At 36.5% G+C, this 20,072-nt stretch overlaps 1 protein-coding gene across 5 annotated transcripts in view; it reads left to right on the top strand.

The window, feature by feature from the left end:
• Nucleotides 1-20,072, top strand: part of ATG4A (autophagy related 4A cysteine peptidase) — a 66,658-nt gene that overhangs the window by 2,509 nt on the left and 44,077 nt on the right. Inside the window, exons 2-3 of one of the 5 annotated variants that reach the window (XM_067723135.1) lie at nucleotides 6-179; nucleotides 725-808. In XM_067723135.1, coding sequence (XP_067579236.1) covers nucleotides 6-179; nucleotides 725-808 — 258 coding nt within the window. The other 4 variants (XM_067723137.1, XM_067723138.1, XM_067723139.1 and 1 more) reach the window with 4 other exon arrangements.

Here is a 20,072-nt window from a genome sequence, read left to right as displayed (position 1 = left end):
CGCAGGGCGCCTCTGGGAGTTGCAGTTTGAGCGCAGTTCCGGGCGGGGAGGAGCCTTTGCCGCTGTCTCCGTCTCTGCCGTTAGCAGCGCGGAACTACGAGTCCCGGGGTCCCTTGCGGCCGCCGTAGTCAAGTGGCCGGTGGAATTGGCCCAGGATGACAGCTGGAGAATGGAGTCAGGTACGGGGAGCGGCTTCGTGTAGAACCGGGGTGGGTGGTCGCTGTTGGGGCATTGAGTCGGTGACACGAAGTGGGTGCGGGGTCATGGCAAGAGAGTTATGGGAGCCAGAAAGTCCTGTCCCACGGGGGCCCTGACCTGCAGTGGTAAGCGGAAGGGAAAACGGTAGCAGCTGAGTACTACCTCCTGAGCTCGAACCAGTGCCTGTGGCCATCCTCCCCCGCCGCCAAAGGAATGGAAAGAACTAGGGGTTAATTATTCTTACGTTTCGACGGAGTGGCATTAGGGCAGAATTCTGCCACAACAGTGATAGCATATGACACCGTAGTAAGGTGATGTGCCAGGGTGATGCCAAAGGCAGGGTGTGATGCCATAGGACCCACTTGATATCTAAGAGATCTCGGGGAGTCCATGGCGTGGTGACATCACAGCTTGATGAGGGTCATCTTGACACTGTGGCATGGTGTTGGCTCTTTAATATCACGATAATAACGGTGACATCGAAGTTTTGCTACAACTATTAAGCTAATAGTGTTTCTATTTATAGGATTCCTAAATAGTGCCATAGCAGAAGAGATGCAAGGCTTATCCTTTATAGGGCATATCCAGGCTGGCATCATACCAAAACCAGGTAACGATAAGAATACACTCAAGAAAGAAACTGACTATGTTTATATTTACCCTGTTATGGTGTAGAACAGAGCTTGGCAACCTTTCCGTAAAGAGCCACATAGTAAATATTTTAGGCTTTGGGGGCCAAAAGGCAAACTCGAGGATAATTTGTAGGTACTTATATGACAAGGGAGAAAACAAATTTCAACAAATATTTATTGATGAAATTCAAGGTATAGTAATAATAATTGAGCATTTTTTTGTAATATGAGACTACTAATGAGAATAATGGAATTCTTTTGGGGGGGATAACATTTTGTTTATTTGGGGCTAATAGTCAGTGTTCCCTATCATCAAAATCATTTCAAATGTTCATCTGTTAATACTGATCTGTAATGAGATTTTACCCATTTCATCTTTGTAAATGTCTTTTCACACAGATAGGTATGAATCCACAAACATATTCTTGTTATTTTTTATTTAAATACATTTTAAATTTCAGAATAGCTTTAGATTTATGGAAAAGTTGCAAAGATAATGCAGAATTCCTGTGTACCCCTCACCCAGTTTCCCCTACTCTTCCTTTCCTATTTTTAACAGCTTTATTGGGATATAGTTTTCATATCATAAAATTCACCCATTTTAAGTATAGTTAAATATTTTTAGTAACTTTATTGAATGGTGCAACCATAATCATAATCAGTTTCAGAACATTTTCATTTCCCCCCAAAGATCCCTCATGCTCATTTATTTACAGTTAATCCTCGTTCCCACTCCCAGCCCCAGGTAACCACTGATCTACTTTGTCTCTATAAATTTGCCTATTCTGGGCATTTCATCTAAATTAAATCAAATAAGAAGTGGTCTTTTGTGCCTGGCTTCTTTCACTTAGCATAATATTTTTTGAGGTTCATCCATATTGTAGCATGTACCAGTACTTCATTAATTTTTTTTTTTTTTTGCGGTACGCGGGCTTCTCACTGTTGTGGCCTCTCCCATTGTGGAGCACAGGCTCCGGACGTGCAGGCTCAGCGGCCATGGCTCACGGGCCCAGCCGCTCCGCGGCATGTGGGATCTTCCCGGACCGGGGCACGAACCCGTGTCCCCTGCATTAGCAGGCGGACTCTCAACCATTGCGCCACCAGGGAAGCCCCTTCATTAATTTTTATTGCCAAATAGTATTCCATTATGTGGCTATAAAACATTTTGTCTGTCTACTCGCTACACATGTAGGTTGTTTCCAGTTTTTGGCTATTATGAATAATGCTGCTAAGGACATTAGCGTGCGAGTCTTTGTGTGGACAGGTGTTTTTGTTTCTCTTTGGTAGGAACCTAAGGGTGGAATGACTGCATGATATGGCAAATTTATCTTTAACTTTATAAGAAACTATAAAACTATTTTCCAAAGCGGCAGTACTGTTTTGCATTGTCACTAGTAATGTATGAGGGTTTCTGTTTCTCCACGTCCTTGCCAACATTTGTTATTGTCTTTTTGATATAGCCATTCTGAATGGATGTGAAATTATATCTTATTGTAGTTATAATTTGTACGTCCTTAGTGACTAATGATGATGAGCGCCCTTTCATTTACTTACTAACCATTCATACATCTTTTCCATTTTTAAATTGAGTTATTATCTTTATTGCCTTTTTATTATTGAGTTGTAAGAATTATTTATATATTCTGGATACAAGTCCCTGTAGATATGATATGTGGATATTTTCTCCCACTCTGTTGCTCGTCTTTTCATTTTCTTAATGATGTCTTTTGAAGTGCAAAACTTTTAAGTTTTGACAAGATCTAATTTATTGGTTTTTTTTCTTTTATGGGTCATGCTTTTGGTGTTGTACACTTTTAAAAATTGTACAATTTAATGTTATTAGTATTTTAGAATTGTGTTACCATCACCACACTCTTATTTGAAACATTTCCATTACCCCAGAAAGAAACCTCATGCCTGTTTTCACTCTCTCCCCATTTCCACTCCCAGGCCTAGGCAACCACTAATTTATTTTTTGTCTCTATGGATTTTCATTTTGGGGGATTTTATATAAATAGAATCATACAGTATGTAATCTTTTGTGTCTGGCTTCTTTCACTTAGTATAAGGTTTTTGAAATTTATCCAAATTTTAGTTTATATCAATACTTCATTCATTTTAATGACTGAGTAATATTCCATTGTTTGGCTATACCATATTTCACTTATCTGTTCATGAGTTCGTTGGTTTCTGCCTTTTGGTTATTATGAATAATGCCGTCATAAACATTCACGTACACGTTTCTGTGCAGACATGTGTTTTCATTTCTCTTAGCACGTATCTAGGAGGGGAATTGCTGGGCCATATGGTAGCTCTATGTTTAACTTTGTGAGGAACTGCCAGACTTTACCAAAGTGGCTGCACCATTTCCCTTCCCACCAGCAATGTAGGAGGGTTAGAATTTCTCCACATCTTTACCAACACTTGTTAATGTCTTTTTTATTATAGCCATTCTAGTGAGTGCAAAGTGGTATCTCACTGTGATTTTGTTGTTTTGACCTGTGACAGCATGGGATGCATATAAAGCATGTTGACATTACTTATGATTCAAACAATGTTAGCTGTTGAAATGACTTTCCTGCAGTGTAAATTTCACATATAAGTGCTGTTTTGCCTTGTAATTTTAAGTTGAATTAATTAAGAAACATTATCAAGTCTGGAGCAAAAGCTAATTTCCAGGGCCATTCGGTGTTTGGTAGTAGTGGTTGAAGGCAGTTCTTCCAACAGTTAAAAAATGTAAAAATCATTCCTACCTTCCTTACCATAAGAAAAACACATAGTGGATCTAATTTGGCCTGCCAGATGTAGTTTGCTGATGGCTGGTGTGTGAAAGTGTCCTGTATTTAGCAGGTGTTCAATAACTATTTATCCAGTTGATTACAGAGGTACAGTAGGCCTGTTGTGTGGTATTCACACAGAATTGGGTATAGTAACATTTCGCCATAATAATACATCAAGAAATTGGATTTGATTGTCAGAAACAGCTGGAAAAACAACTCCAAGTGCCTCTCCTACTGAGTGACTTGTTTGGGTAATCTTCCTTTATAGACTGTGTGTTGTGCTTTTATTTTATTTGATATGACAGGATGGTTAACTTTCAATTCTGAGTCCCTTAAGGCCAAGGGTAAGGTATTCTTTGACTCTTTGGAAGCTTTCAAAGGTGTCTTCCCTTTTGTCACTGTCCTCAAGTATGGAGGAACAATGTGGTTACTGTTTATCAAGAAGAGTCAAAGGGGGGCCCTGTTAGGGACTCACTCCGTTGCTGTGCATACAATTGCATATTCCCTTTACTACTGGTCTTATAGAGTTTAGGTCCTAGAACAAGCCAAGTTCACCTTCTGGCCTTTAGAATAACTAACGTTTACTGATCACATGTGTCAGGTATTGGGCTTATCTCATTTAATCCTTCACAACAACCCTATGAGGGAGGTACCATTATCCTCCAGTCTCCACCTTTTAAAAAATGAGGATACAGGCACAGAGAAGCGAAGTAGCATGCCTGAGGTCACACGATTTGGCAAAAGTTGGAGCTAAAATTAAAATCCACTGCTATTCTACCCCAAAGCCCTAGCACTTAACCACTGCAACATACTGCTCAATATTGCTGAAGATGAAATTATGTGTAACTGCAAACCTCAGGGGCTTCCCTGGTGGCGCAGTGGTTGGGAGTCCGCCTGCCGATGCAGGGGACACGGGTTCGTGCCCCAGTCTGGGAGGATCCCACATCCCGCGGAGCGGCTGGGCCCGTGAGCCATGGCCGCTGAGCCTGTGCGTCCGGAGCCTGTGCTCCGCAATGGGAGAGGCCACAACAGTGAGAGGCCCGCGCACAGCAAAAAAAAAAAAAAAATGCAAACCTCAGGTAACGGAATACTAATTCCTGTCAGAGCTCTTTGGGCTGTAACACTACCTATGATTCTTGGGAAATGTCATGATTTTCATGCTCTAGAGCAACACTGTCCAGTAGAACTTTTTGTGATGATGGGAAAGTTCTGTATCTATGCTGTTCTGGTAGGGTAGCCACTAGTCACACTGAGCACTTGAAATGTGTCCAGGGACTAAATTTTAAATTTAATTTTAATTATTTTTAATTTAAATAGCTTCATGTGGCAAGTGGTTATCATTGTGGACAGTGCAGAGAGAGGCAGTTTCCCCCTACTTGCTCCTTTCTAATTATCACTAAACATTTTATTTAATGTAAATATTCTTTCCATAGCACAGCTGGAAACCAATATATTCTATAGTGAAACAAACTTGAGGAAACCCTACAGAGGTATATGACAGTTAACTGTATGACAGTCACAGGAATAGGTTCTGTCTTATCCAGAGTGAAACTTCTCCATTCCCACCACTTACTAGGTAAAGTTTGAACAACTGGCCTGAAGACCCTTTGCGATTGATTTTTTTCACTGTTTGCAGATGTAAGTTGTTTATGTGGTTAATTGCAAACAATTCACAATAGCCAGTTGCCTGGTTTAAGATGAGACATTTTAATCTGTGGCTCTAATATTTTTTTAAGCACATGTTTCAATCCTACAGATAAAAATGTCCTTGGTATTGTGTGTCACTGACCTATGCAAATCTTCCCCGTTTAAATCTCTCTCTTCGTAAAGCTGGCATATTGTTATAGGCTATTATAATAAAACATTTTATTTACTTGCTCCCTGGGTTTTAGCTTCCACACACTCTTGTTTTCTGAGTTATTTGCTTTATAAATGGTTTACTTTTAAACTTTTTACTATAAAGAATAAGGGACTCACAAGAAGTTGCAAAAACTGTACCATACACTCTTCATCCAGTTTACCCCAATCGTTACATTTTATGTAATTATAATACAAGGTAAGAAACAGGAAATTGACATTGGTAGGATGTGTGTGTACAGTTCTATATTATTTTCTCACTTGCGTAGATTTGTGCAACCATAACTGCAATCAAGATACAGAAATATTCCTTCACTAGAAAGCTACCCCTTCATAGTCACAGCTGTCCACAACCCTGCCAAATACTAATTTGTTTTCCTACTCTATAATTTTGTCATTTTGAGAATTTTATATAAATGAAGTAATGGAGAATGTGATACTTTCCAATTTTTTCCACTTTGTTTAATGACCTTGAGACCCATCCAGGTTGATACATGTATCAGTAGTCTGTTCTTTTTTTATTGCTGAGGAGTGTTTCATGCTATGGGTATACCACAGTTTGTTTAACCATTTACCTAATGAGAGACATTTTGGTTATTTGCAGTTTGGGTCTGTTGCAAATAAAACTGTTATAAACATTTGAGTATAGGATTTAGTGTAGACATAACTCTCATTTGTCTGAGATACATGCCCAGGAGAGTAATTGCTGGGTCATATGGTAAGTGTATGTTTAGTTTTTAAAGAAACTTCTCCAGAGTGGCTGTATAGCATTTTACACTCCCACTGGCAATGTATGAGAGATCCAGTTTCTCTGCATCCTTACCAGCATTGTCGTTGTAATTGTTTCTTATTTTAGCCATTCTGATAGGTGCATAGTGATATCTTATTGTGGTTTTATTTGCATTTCTCTAGTGGCTAACGATGGTCAGTATTTTTTCATGTGTTTATTTTCCATCCCTATATCTTCAGTGAAATGTCTCTTCATGTCCTTTGCCTATTTTCTTTAAAATAAAAAAAAATTATGAGGTAGCAGTGGTTAATAACCTATGTTTCATGTGTACAATATTTTATTTCTGTGTACACGACAGTGGGCTCACCACCAAAAATCTAGTTTCTATCTATCACCATGCAGTTGACCCCCGTTGCCCATTTTGCCATCCCTCCACCCCTTCCCTTCTTGTAACCACTACTCTGTTCTCTGTATCTATGTGTTTGTTTATATTTGGTTTCATTTGTTCATTTATTTTGTTTGTTTATACATTTCACATATAAGTGAAATCATACAGTATTTGTCTTTTTCCATCTGACTTATTTCACTTAGCATAATACCTCAAATTCCATCTACATTATTGCAAATCCTTTGCCCATTTTATAATTGCATTGTTTGGATTTTTTTGTTTTTTACCTGTTGAATTTTGAGAGTTCTTTATATATTCTAGATATAAGTTCTTTGTCACATATGTAGTTTGCAAATATTTTTCTACCAGTCTATGGCTTGTCCTTTCATCTTATTAATAGGATTTTTTTCATAGAGCAAAAGCTTTTAATTTTGATGATGTCCAGTTCATCAATTTTTTTCTTTTATGGATTGTGCTTTTGTTGCTATGTCTAAGGACTCTTCACTAAGCCCTCGGTCTCAAAGATTTTCTCCTAGATTTTCTTCTAAAGTTTTTTTAGTTATATTTTACCTTCAAGTCCATGATTCATTTTGAGTTAATTTTTGTATTTAGTGTGAGGTTTAGGTTGAGGTTAATTTTTTTAAACTATGGATGTCCAGTTGCTTCAGCTCTATTGAATTGCTTTTGTACTATAGTAGAAAATGAGTATGCTGTACTTGTATAGGCCTATTTTGGGGTTCTCTTTTCTGATTCATTGATCTGTGTGTCTGTCCCTTTGCCATCTCACACAGTCTTGATTACTATAGCTCTATAATAAATTTTAAAATCGGGTAGAGTGATACTTCTTCCTTTATTATTTTTCAGTATTGTTTGTTTGTCTTTCCCTATACTTTTCAGAATAAGCTTGCCTATATCTAAAAAAAGTTTGCTAGGATGTTGATAGGAATTGTATAAGAACTGTATATCACTTTGGGGAGAACTGAAATCTTTACTATGGTGAGTCTTTCAATTCATGAACAGGGCATATCTCTCCATTTATTCACATCTTCTTTTATTTCTTTTGCTAGCATCGTGTCGTTTTCAGCATTGTGTAGTTTTCAACATACAAGTCCTGTATATGTTTTGCTAGAATTATAATTATTTCATTTTTTGTGTGACTGTTAATGGTATTGTATTTTAAATTTTGGTTTCCATGTGTTCATTGCTAGTACATAGTAATGCAATTGATTTTTATATAATTTGTACCCGGCAATGTTGCTGAATTTACTGATTAAGTTCTAGGAGGTTTTTTCTGTTGTTGGTTTCTTTGGATTTTCTTTGTAGACCATCTTGTCATCTGCAAATAGGGACAGTGGTATTTCTTTCTTTCCACTTTTTATGCCTCTTATTTCTCTGTCTTCCCTTATTGTTCTGGCTCAGAATTCCAGTACTATGTGTAATAGCTGTGGTGAGAGCTGAACCTTTGCTTTGTTTCCAATCCTAGGGGGAAAGCAGTCAATCTTTCAGCATTAAGTGTGATGTTAACTGTAGTTTTTTTTGGGTAGATATTCTTTTTAAAATTGAGGCAATTCCCCCCTAATTCCTAGTTTTCTGAGGATTTTTATCGTCAATAAATGTTGAATTTTGTCAAATAGCTTTTTCAGTATCCACTAATATGACCATGTGATTTTTTTTATTACACTGATTGATTTTCAAATATTGAACCCAGCTTGCATCCCTGAAATAAATCCACTTGGTCATAGTGTATAAATTTGTTTACATATTGCTGAATTCTATTTGCTAATATTTTGTTAAGGATTTTTGTGTCTCTATTCATGAATGATATTGGCATGTTATTTAATTTTTCAGTACTATCTTTGTCTGATTTTCATATCAATGAGATATTAGCCTTATAATAAGAATTGGGAAGTATTTCCTCCTCTTGTATTTTCTGGAAGAGATTGTGTAATAGTATCTACACAAAATTAATTGTGTATTAATTTTCCTTCAAGTGGTTGGTAGAATTCTCTAGTATAACCAACTGGGCCTGGAGATTTTTTTGGAGTTTTTTTTTTTTTTAAAGGGAATTTTATTTTTATTTATTTATTTATTTATTTTTGCCTGTGTTGGGTCTTCCTTGCTGTGCAGGCTTTCTTTAGTTGCGGTGAGCGGGAGCTACTCCTCCTTGAGGTGCACGGGCTTCTCATTGTGGTGGCCTCTCTCGTTGGGGAGCACAGGCTCCAGGCACACCGGCTTCAGTAGTTGTGGCTTGCAGGCTCTAGAGCGCAGGCCCAGTAGTTGTGGTGCATGGGCCCAGTTGCTCCATGGCATGTGGGATCTTCCTGGACCAGGGCTCAAACCTGTGTCCCCTTCATTAGCAGGCAGATTCTTAACCACTGCGCCACCAGGGAAGCTCTGGAGTTTTAAAAGTACAGATTCAATTTCCTTAATAGCTATAGGACTACTAAAATTATCTATTTCATATTGGGTGTTTGTTTGTGTTTTTCATGGAATTGGTCCAGTTTTCAAAATTGTAAAATTTGTTTGTAATATTTCCTTTATCCTTTTGGTGTTTGCAGAGTCTCTAGTGATATCCCCTGTCTTGTTCTGATATTAATAATTTGTGTTTTCTCTGTTTTTTTATTTGTCATTCTCGCTAGAGAGTTGTCTATTTTATTGCTCTTTTCAAAGAATCAGCTCTTTATGTCATTGATTTTTCTCTATTAATTTTCAGTTTTCAATCTCATTGATTTTTGCTCTTAAATTGATTATTTCCTTCCTTGTCCTTGCTTTGGGTTTATTTTACTCTTATTTTTCTAGTTTTTTTTTTTAAGGTGGGAAATTATATTTTTAAATTTGAGACTTTTCCTCTTTTCTGAGGTAAGCATTTAGTGCTATAAATTTCCCACTCAGCAGCGGTTTAGCTGCATATCACATATTTTTTTATTGTGGTAAAAAACACATAATATGAAATCTACCCTCTTAAAATTTTAAGTGTACATTACACAATATTGTTAACTATAGGCACAATTTTTAAAAAATGTTATTTTATTTTAAAATTATTTTTAAAAAATTTATTTATATTTATTTATTTATTTTTGGCTGCGTTGGGTCTTCATTGCTGCATGTGGGCTTTCTCTAGTTGCGATGAGCAGGGGCTACTCTTCATTGTGGTACGTGGGCTTCTCATTGCGGTGGCTTCTCTTTGTTGCAGAGCACAGGCTCTAGGCATGCGGCTTCTGTAGTTGTGGCACGTGGGCTCAGTAGTTGTGGCTTGCAGGCTCTAGAGCACAGGCTCAGCAGTTGTGGCGCATAGGCTTAGTTGCTCCATGGCATGTGGGATCTTCCCAGACCAGGGCTTGAACCCATGTCCCCTGCATTGGCAGGCAGATTCTTAACCACTGTGCCACCAGGGAAGTCCTCCCCACAATGTTGTTTTCATCTTGCATGACTGAAACTCTATACCCATTGAATAGCAACTCCCCATTTCTCCCTCCCCCTAGTCCCTGGCAACCACCATTCTTTCAGTTTCTATGAGTTTGACTACTTTAGATACCTCATTTAAGTGGAACTATGCAGTATTTGATCTTCTGTGACTGGCTTGTTTCACTTAGCACAAGGTCCTCAAGTTCCATCTGTGTTGTAGCATATTGCAGGATTTCCTTTTTATATGGCAGACTAATATTCTATTGTATTTATATACCATATATATACCACATTTTCTTTATTCATTCATTGATGGACATTTAGGTTATTTCTTCCTCTTGGCCATTGTGAATAATGCTGCAATGAACATGGGAGTGCAAATATCTCTTCCAAAGCCTATTTTCAATTCTTTTGGTTAAATACCCAGAAATGGTATTGCTGGATTATATAGTAGTTCTATTTTTAATTTTTTAGGAGCATCTATACTATTTTTCCATAACAGTGGCATCATTTCACATTCCTACCAACAGTGTAGAAAGGTTCCATTTCTCTACATCTTTGCCAACACTTGTTATTTTTTTTTAAATAGCCATCCTAGCAGGAGTGAGATGATGTCTAATTGTGGTTTTAATTTGCATTTCCCTGATGATTAGTGATGGTGAGCACTTTTTTCATATATCTGTTGGCCATTTGGATGTCTTCTTTGGAGAGATGTCTATTCAAGTCCTTTGCCCATTTTAAAATAAAGTTGCTATTATTATTTGCTATTGAGTTGTAGGAGTTCCTTATATATTTTGGATATAAACCCCTTATCAGAGATATGGTTTACATATATATATATATATATATATATATAAAATCTCCTATACTGTAGGTTGCCTTTTCATTCTGTTGATTGTTTCCCTTGCTATGCAGAAGATTTTTAGTTTGATGTAGTCCCATCTGTCTGTTTTTGTTTTGGTTGCCTGTGCTTTTAGTGTCATATCCAAGAAATCATTGCCAAGACCAATATCTTGAAGTTTTTTCCCTAGGTTTTCTTCTAAGTGTTTTATAGTTTTAGGTCTTCTGCTGAAGGCTTTAATTTTGAGTTGATTTTTGTGTGTGGTGTAAGATAAGGGTCTAGTTTCATTCTTTTACATGTGAATATTCAGTTTGCCCCACACCATTTGTTGAAGTGACTATCCTTTTCCCATTGTGTACTCTTGGCACCCTTGTTAAAGATCATTTGACCATATATGTGTGGGTTTATTTCTGGGTACTGTGCTGTGTTCCATTGGTCCATATGTCTGTCTTTATGCCAGCACCATTTTGTTTTGATTACTGTAACTTTGTAATATGTTTTGAAATTAGGAAGTGTGAGGTACCTAGCTTTGTTCTTCTTTCTCAAGATTGTTTTGGCTATTTGGGGTTCTTTGTGGTTCTACATGAATTTTAGGATTTTTTTCTATTTCTATAAAAAATGCCATTGGGATTTTGATAGGGATCATATTGAACATGTAGATTGATTTGGATAGTGTGGACATTTGAACAATATTGTCTTACAGTCAATTAACATGAGATATCTTTCCGTGTATTTGTACCTTTAAATTCCTTCCAGCAATGTTTTGTAATTTTCAGTGTGCAAGAGTTTCACCTCTTTGGTTAAATTTATTCCTAAGTATTTTATTCTTTTTGATGCTGTTTTAAATGAAATTGGTTTCTAAATTTCCATTTCAGATGGTTCATTGTTAGCATATAGAAATATAACTGATTTTTGTATATTGATTTTGTATCCTGTAAAGACTTAATAGTTAGAGCATATGCTATTAATTTATTAGTTCTAACAATTTTTGTGGTGTCTTTAGAGTTTTCTACATATAAGGTCATGTCATATATAAACAGAACTAATTTTACTTCCTCCTTTCTAATTTGAGTGCCTTTTGTTTCTTTTTATTGCCTAATGGCTCTGGCTAGAACTTCCAGTACTATGTTGAATAGAAGTGGTGAGAGTGGGCATCTTTGTCTTGTTCCTGAATGAGGAAATCTTTCAGTTTTTCATGACGGAGTATGATGTTAACTGTGGACTTTTTATATATGGCTTTTATCATGTAGAGGTAATTTCCTTTTATTCCTAGTTTGTTAAGAATACTCAACTTTTTAACCTGAAAAAGTGTTGAATTTTGTCAAATGCTTTTTCTGCATCTATTGAGATGATCATGTGATATTTTTCTCCCTTCATTATGTTAATGTGGTGTATCACATTGATTGATTTACATATGTTGAGTTATCCTTGCATCCTGGAGATAAATTCTACTTGGTTATGGTGTATAATTTTTTTAATGTACTGTTGAATTTGGTTTGCTAGCATTTTGTTGAAAATTTTTGTGTCTATATTCATCAGGGATATTGGCCTATTGTTTTCTTTTCTTGTAGTGTCTTTCTTCTGATTTTTGCATCAGGATAGTGCTGGCCTCACAAAGTGAACTGGGAAGGGCTCCCTCTTTTTCAGCTTTTTGGAAGAGTTTGAGAAAGATTGGCTTCTGAAACTCCTTTTAAAAAGGAATGAAGTTAATTCTTTAAATTAAGAATTAACTTAGACATGAATTGAAAGTTAATTCTTTAAAATAAGTTAATTTTTCTTTAAATGTTTTATAGAATTCACCAGTGAATCCATCTGGTCCTGGGCTTTTTATTTGTTGGAATGTTTTTGATTACTGAGTCAATCTCCTTGCTACTTATAGTTCTGTTCAGATTTTCTGTTTCTTCATGATTGTCTTGATTAGTTATATATTTCTAGGAATTTATCCATTTCTTCTAGGTTATCCAATTTGTTGATGTATAATTGTTCATGGTAGTCAATATAATCCTTTTAATTTCTATGGCATTCATTATATCTCCTCTTTCATTTAAAATTTTTTCCTCTTTCATTTTTGATTTTATTTATGAGTATTTTTTTAAACTACTGTAGTTAAAGGTCTGTAAATTTTGATGATCTTTAAAAAAACCCAGCACTTAGTATCATCGATTTCTTTCTATTCTCTATTTTGTTTATTTCTGCTCTTAATTACTTCCTTCCCCTAACTTTGGGCTTAATATGTTCTTTTTTTCTAGTTTATTGAGGTGTAATATTAGATTGTTCATTTGAAAAATTTCTTCTCTTTTAATGTAGGCAATTTTCACTATAAACTTCCCTCTTAGTACTGCTATTGCTGCATTCCATAAATTTTAGTATGATGTGCTTTCATTTTCATTTGTCTCAAGGTATTTTCCAATTTCCCTTTTGATTTCTTCTGTGATTCACTGGTTGTTCAAGAGTGTGTTTTTAAATTTCCACATATTTGTGAATTTTCCAGTTTTCCTCCTGCTATTATTTTCCAGTTCCATTCCATTGTGGTTGGAAAATATAGTTGGTATGATCCCAACCTTTTAAAATTTGTTAAGAATTATTTTGTTACCTAACATGTGATCTGTCTTAGGAAATGTTCTGTGTGCACTTGAGAAGAATGTGTATTTTGCCGCTATTGGGTGGAATGTTCTATATATGGCTGTCAGGCTCATATAGTGTTGCTCAAGTCTTTTGTTTTCTTACTGATCTCATGTCTGAGTATTCTGTCCATTATTGAGAGTGACATGTTGAAATCCCCTACTAATATTTTGTTGCTGTCTATATCTCCCTTCAGTTTTGTCAGTGTTTGCTTCATATGTTTGTGTCCTCTGACATTGCATGCTTTATATTTGTGTTGTTATAACTTACTGGTGAATTGACTTTTTATCATTATATAATGTCTTTCTTTGTATTTCTTGGCAATTTTTTTAAACTTAAAATCGATTTTGTGTGATATAAGTATACCACGCCTACGCTCTTTTGATTACACTTTGCATGGAATGTCTTTTTCCATCCTTTCAAATTCAGCTTATGTGTGTCCTTAAATCTAAAGTGAGTCTCCTGTGGTTTTCTGAGTACAGGTCTCTTGCCTCCTTAGGCAGGTTTATTCCTAGGTATTTTATTCTTTTTGTTGCAATGGTAAATGAGATTGTTTCCTTAATTTCTCTTTCTGATCTTTCATTGTTAGTGTATAGGAATGCAAGAGATTTCTGTGTATTAATTTTGTATTCTTCAACTTTACCAATTTCATTGATTAGCTCTAGTAGTTTTCTGGTGGCATCTTTAGGATTTTCTATGTATAGTATCATGTCATCTGCAAATAGTGACAGATTTGCTTCTTCTTTTCCAATTTGGATTCCTTTTATTTCTTTTTCTTCTCTGATTGCTGTGGCTAGGACTTCCAAAACTATGTTGAATAATAGTGGTGAGAGTGGACATCCTTGTATTTTTCCAGATCCTCGAGGAAATGCTTTCAGTTTTTCACCATCGAGAATGATGTTTGCTGTGGGTTTGTTGTATATGGCCTTTATTATGTTGAGGTAGGTTCCCTCTATACCCACTTTCTGGAGAGTTTTTTTTATCATAAATGGGTGCTGAATTTTGTCAAAAGCTTTTTCTGCATCTATTGAGATAATCATATGTTTTTTATTCTTCAATTTGTTACTATGGTGTATCACATTGATTAGTTTTCATATATTGAAGAATCCTTGCATCCCTGAGTTAAACCCCACTTGATCATGGTGTATGATCCTTTTAATGTGTTGTTGGATTCTGTTTGCTAGTATTTTCTTGAGGATTTTTGTATGTATGTTCATCAGTGATACTGATGAAAGAAATCAAAGATGACACAGATGGAGAGATATACCATGTTCTTGGATTGGAAGAATCAATATTGTGAAAATGACTATACTACCCAAAGCAATCTACAGATTCAGTGCAATCCTTATCAAATTACCAATGGCACTTTTCACAGAATTAGAACAAAAATTTTACAATTTGCACAGAGACACAAAAGACCCTGAATAGCCAAAGCAACCTCGAGAAAGAAAAACAGAGCTGGAGGAATCACGTTCCCTGACTTCAGACTATGCTACAAAGCTACAGTAATCAAGACAGTATTGTACTGGCACAAAAACAGAAATATAGATCACTGGAACAGGATAGAAAGCCCAGAGATAAACCCACGCATCTATGATCACCTAATCTATGACAAAGGAGGCAAGAATATACAATAGAGAAAAGACAGTCTCTTCAGTAAGTGGTGCTGGGAAAACTGGACAGCTACATGCAAAAGAATGAAATTAGAACACTCCCTAACACCATACACAAAAATAAACTCAAAATGGATTAAAGACCTAAATGTAAAGCTGGACACTATAAAATTCTTAGAGGAAAACACGGCAAAACACTCTGTGACATAAATCACAGCAATATCTTTTTTGACCCACCTCCTAGAATAATGAAAATAAAAACAAAAATCAACAAATGGGGCCTAATTAAACTTAAAAGTTTTTGCATAGCAAAGGAAACCATAAGCAAGATGAAAAGACAGGCCTCAGAATGGGAGAAAATATTTGCAAACGAAGCAACTGACAAGGGATTAATCTCCAAAATATACAAACAGCTCATGCAGCTCAATATGAAAAAAATAAAAAACCCAATCAAAAAGTGGGCAGAAGGCCTAAACAGACATTTCTCCAAAGAAGACGTACTCATGGTCAATAGCATGAAAAGATGCTCAACGTCACTAATTATTAGAGAAATGCAAATCAAAACTACAACGAGATATCACCTCACACCAGTCAGAATGGCCATCATCAAACAAATCTACAAACAATAAATGCTGGAGAGGGTGTGGAGAAAAGGGAACCTTCTCACACTGTTGTTGGGAATGTAAATTGATACAGCCACTATGGAGAATAGTATAGCGATTCCTTAAAAAAACTAAAAGTAGAACCATCGTATGATCCAGTAGTCCCACTCTTGGGCATATACCTGAGCCATAATTCAAAAAGACACATGCACCCCAATGTTCATTGCAGCACTGTTTACAATATCCAGGACATGGAAGCAACCTAAATGTTCATCAACAGAGGAGTGCATAAAGGAGATGTGGTATATATATACAATGCAATATTACTCAGCCATAAAAAGGAATGGAATTGTGCCATTTGCAGAGATGTGGATAGACCTATAGTCTGTCATACAGTGAAGTAAGCCAGAAAGAGAAAAAAAATATTGTATAATACCTCTTATATGTGGAATCTAGAAAAATGATACAGATGGACTTATTTGCAAAGCAGAAATAGAGACACAGACTTAGAGAACAAATGTATGGATACCAAGGGGGAAAGGCAGGGGTGGGATGAATTGGGAGATTGCGATTGACATATATACACTACTATGCATAAAATAGGTAGCTAATGAGCACCTACTGTATATAGCACAGGGAACTCTCCTCATTGCTCTGAGGTGACCTAAATGGGAAGGAAATCCAAAAAAGAGGGGATATATGTATACGTATAGCTGATTCACTTTGCTGTATAGCAGAAACTAACACAACATTGTAAAGCAGCTATACTCCAATAAAAATTAATTTTAAAAGTTTTTAAAAAAAGAATACCAGGGCTTCCTTGGTGGCGCAGTGGTTGAGAGTCCGCCTGCCGATGCAGGGGACACGGGTTCGTGTCCTGGCCCGGGAGGATCCCACATGCCGCGGAGAGGCTGGGTCCGTGAGCCATGGCCGCTGAGCCTGCGCGTCCGGAGCCTGTGCTCCGCAACGGGAGAGACCACAGCAGTGAGAGGCCCGCGTACCACAGAAAGAAAACAAAAACAAAAACAAACAAACAAAAAAGTTCTAGAAGTGTGAACTGAATATGATGCATATTACATCACTAGAGGTACATCTAGAAGTCATAATTAGGAAAAACAAGGAAGGCAGTTACTAACTTCCCTGAACATATCTATTTTTAGTATTTATTATAATGGAATTATTTCAACTTTTCAGGTATCTTAGAATTTGAGTGTATGTGCTAATCCTGACTCTGGTGAAGTGTAAGATATGTGAAACTGAAATACAAGCTTTGAAATTTAAGTACATTTTCTATTGGCCACACCCAGGCACAAATTCTAATTAAACACAGCTTTGAGGATATTAACACTTATTTAAATTTTACAAAGCACTTTCACAACCATTTTCTTATTTGATCCTCACTATAGCTTTGTAGGGAGGAAAGTATTATCTCCATTTTATGGATAAGGAAAGGGAATCTTTGCTTGAAGACTGGCCCAAGGTAACTTGGCTAGTAAAAGAGCAGAAATAAAACCCAGCTCTTCTAATTCATAGGCCAGTGTTCTCTTTAGTATACTATGTTTTCTTTCATTAAGATTTGGGGAACAAATTCAATATATTTCTCTGATGAAGTGACTTTCAAATCAAAATGATCCTGTATAAATAGATAACATTTTAGAATGCTATAAATGGAAAAATCCAATAAATTAGCCTTATATCTAAATAATATCTGAAGCCCCAAACTACTTGCACTTATATTTGATGTGTGTGTGTGTGTGTGTACAGGGATAAATTCATAACTATATCTCTGCTCCTGATAACAAAATAATATTTTGTTGTTAGCATAATTTTTATTCGTATTGCCAATCTGTACCAGAAATAAATCCACTATAGGGACTTATCTTTTTCTTTTTTCTTGAACTGAGGTATTTCTTACAGACAATAAAGTACACAAATCTTAAGTGTACAGCTCAATGAAATTTTATGTATGTGCATCCTCCACCCATATCAAGACAGAACATTTCTGATCCCCCAGAAGTTTCTCTCTTGCCTCCTCTTAGTCAGTACCTTCTCCCAAGGGTAACAACTGCTTTGACTGCTATCATCATAGGTTAGCTTTTCCTGATTTCAAACTTTATATAAATAGAATTGTATTGTATGTAATGTTTTGTGTCTGGTTTCTTTTGTTTAACATAAGGTATGTGAGATCCATCTATGTTTTGCGTATAGTATTAGTTAGTTCTTTTTTGTAGCTGTGTACCATTCCCATGTGTTATTCACCACAATTTATTTATCCATTCCCCTTGTCTTAGTCAATTCAGGCTGCTGTAACAAAATTCCATAGACCGGGGGATTAAACAGCAAACATTTATTTCTCACAGTTTTGGAGGCTGGGAAGCCCAAGAACATGGAACCAGCAGATTAGGTGTCTGGTGAGGTCCCTCTTTCTGGATTGCAGATGGCCACCTTCTTGCTGTGTCCTTACATGCTGGAGAGAGATATCTCTTTGGTATCTCTTTTTATAAGGCCACTAATCCCTTTCATAACAGCTCCACCCACATGACCTAATTACCTCCTGAAGATCCCAAATACCATCACATGGGATTAGGGCTTCAACATATGAATTTTGGGAGGACACAAATATTTAGTCCATAACATCCGTGTTGATAGACATTTGTGTTTTTAGGTTTTGATTATTATGAATACAACTGCTATGAACATTTTTTACCATATCTTTTGGTGGACATGAGTGCTCATTTTTCTTGGATATAAAACTAAGAGTGGAATTGCTAGGGTAGGTGCAATAAAAAGACATTTTAACTGAATTAATTTAACTTAGAATAATTTAACTTAGTATTAATGAAAGAACTGATGGCAGATAATAAGAAAACCCACTTTATGAAGAGCCACTTTTAGGGATTAAAAATGGATCTGTGTTTTGTTTAGCAGATCAAGATTTTCTGCCTGTCAGATATTAGAGAGTATTTTTGTTGTGGTTGGAGGGTTGGGTCTTTCATGCTTGTGGGTAGATAGATATTTATTTTCCTCATGTCTGATACATAGAGTGCACATCAGGGCTGAGGAACCATTTTAATACAAGCTGTATCTTTCCTGGATGGGGTCAAATTGTCTTTTCTTGGGTAATATGGCTCAAATGATCATAAAATAACATTGAAAAATCAAGTTCACTTTACAGAAATCTGCCTTAGGATTAACTTGGGAGTACATCTTTTGTTTTGGAAGTGAAGATACACATATAATTTTATGTAATCCAACAATTTAACTCTGGCAGTATAATTTTACATTACATTGGAGGTAAAGAATTTTTAAACATCATATGTCTGCTAGCAACATTTACTAATGAAGTGTGATGTTGAAAGAGTGTGTGGAAAATTCCTGTGGTCTGGGAAGTGGGTGAGGTGGTTGTAAACAGAGGAGAAAACTGGAAAAGTGCTCCAAATGAAGAGTACTGTTTCTGGAAAGGATTCAGGATTTCTCCAGTTGTGCTGTACCACTGAGTGTGCTGTAAGACAGAGACTCACCTTAAACCCTTCCTTGACAAAGATGGTTACTTCAGGTTTTTGAGGATTTCTGTTTTGTTTTGTTTTGTTTCTTAACAGAATTTAATTTGATAATGAATGTAAAAAAAACCCAACTACATTACAGGCAATTACTTGTTGCACAGCTTGGTTTCTGCAAATAGTGGAATACCTAGACTTCCTCTTGGATGTATTTGAAACCCTTCAGGGGCTCCATGAAGCCTGGGTTAAGTCCAGAATTTTTACCAAGGCTTCCAAGACCAGCATCTCTCAGCCCTGCCTGCCTCATCAACTTCAATCTTTGACAGTCTCCATGTGGCATCACTATTCCACAGTCTCTCAGCCCTCAGTGTTTTGGTACATGTTTCTCCTCGGCCAGGAACGTCCTTCCCTTGCCCAAATTGCCTAACATTTATCCGTTAAGGCTAAGTCCTGCCATCATCTTTCTTCCCAAAGCCTTCTCTGTACCTTAGGCTGGCTTAGACAACCCTCTGCTGTTCTGCCCTAGCCCCCTGTGCAGACACTGACCATACTATATCAAAATGAACTCTCCTTCTCATTATCTTCCCATTAGACTTGAAATTGCTTAAAATATATTGCTATCCCCAGGGCCTAGCACAGTGCTGGTCATATGCTAGGCACTCAGCAAAGGATTGTTAAATTAATGTGTGGATGGACATATAAACCAGCTTTTGGACTTTAGTCAGTGTGCCCATTCATTCAATAAACAGTTGTTGGCCCTTAGGGGACAACTTACTGCAGGACACTATGATCAGAACTGTAGGAGATACAGAGATGAACACTACGTGGGCTGAGATGGGAATTCATTCCAATAGCAGAGAGATGACATGCCTGCAAATAACAATAATCTAGAGTAAAAAGTGCC

Source organism: Pseudorca crassidens, chromosome X, assembly GCF_039906515.1.
Source record: "Pseudorca crassidens isolate mPseCra1 chromosome X, mPseCra1.hap1, whole genome shotgun sequence".
Taxonomy (NCBI): Eukaryota; Metazoa; Chordata; class Mammalia; order Artiodactyla; family Delphinidae; genus Pseudorca; species Pseudorca crassidens.
The sequence above is the reverse complement of the archived record's forward strand: the minus strand, read 5'-3'. Positions and strand labels throughout refer to the sequence as shown.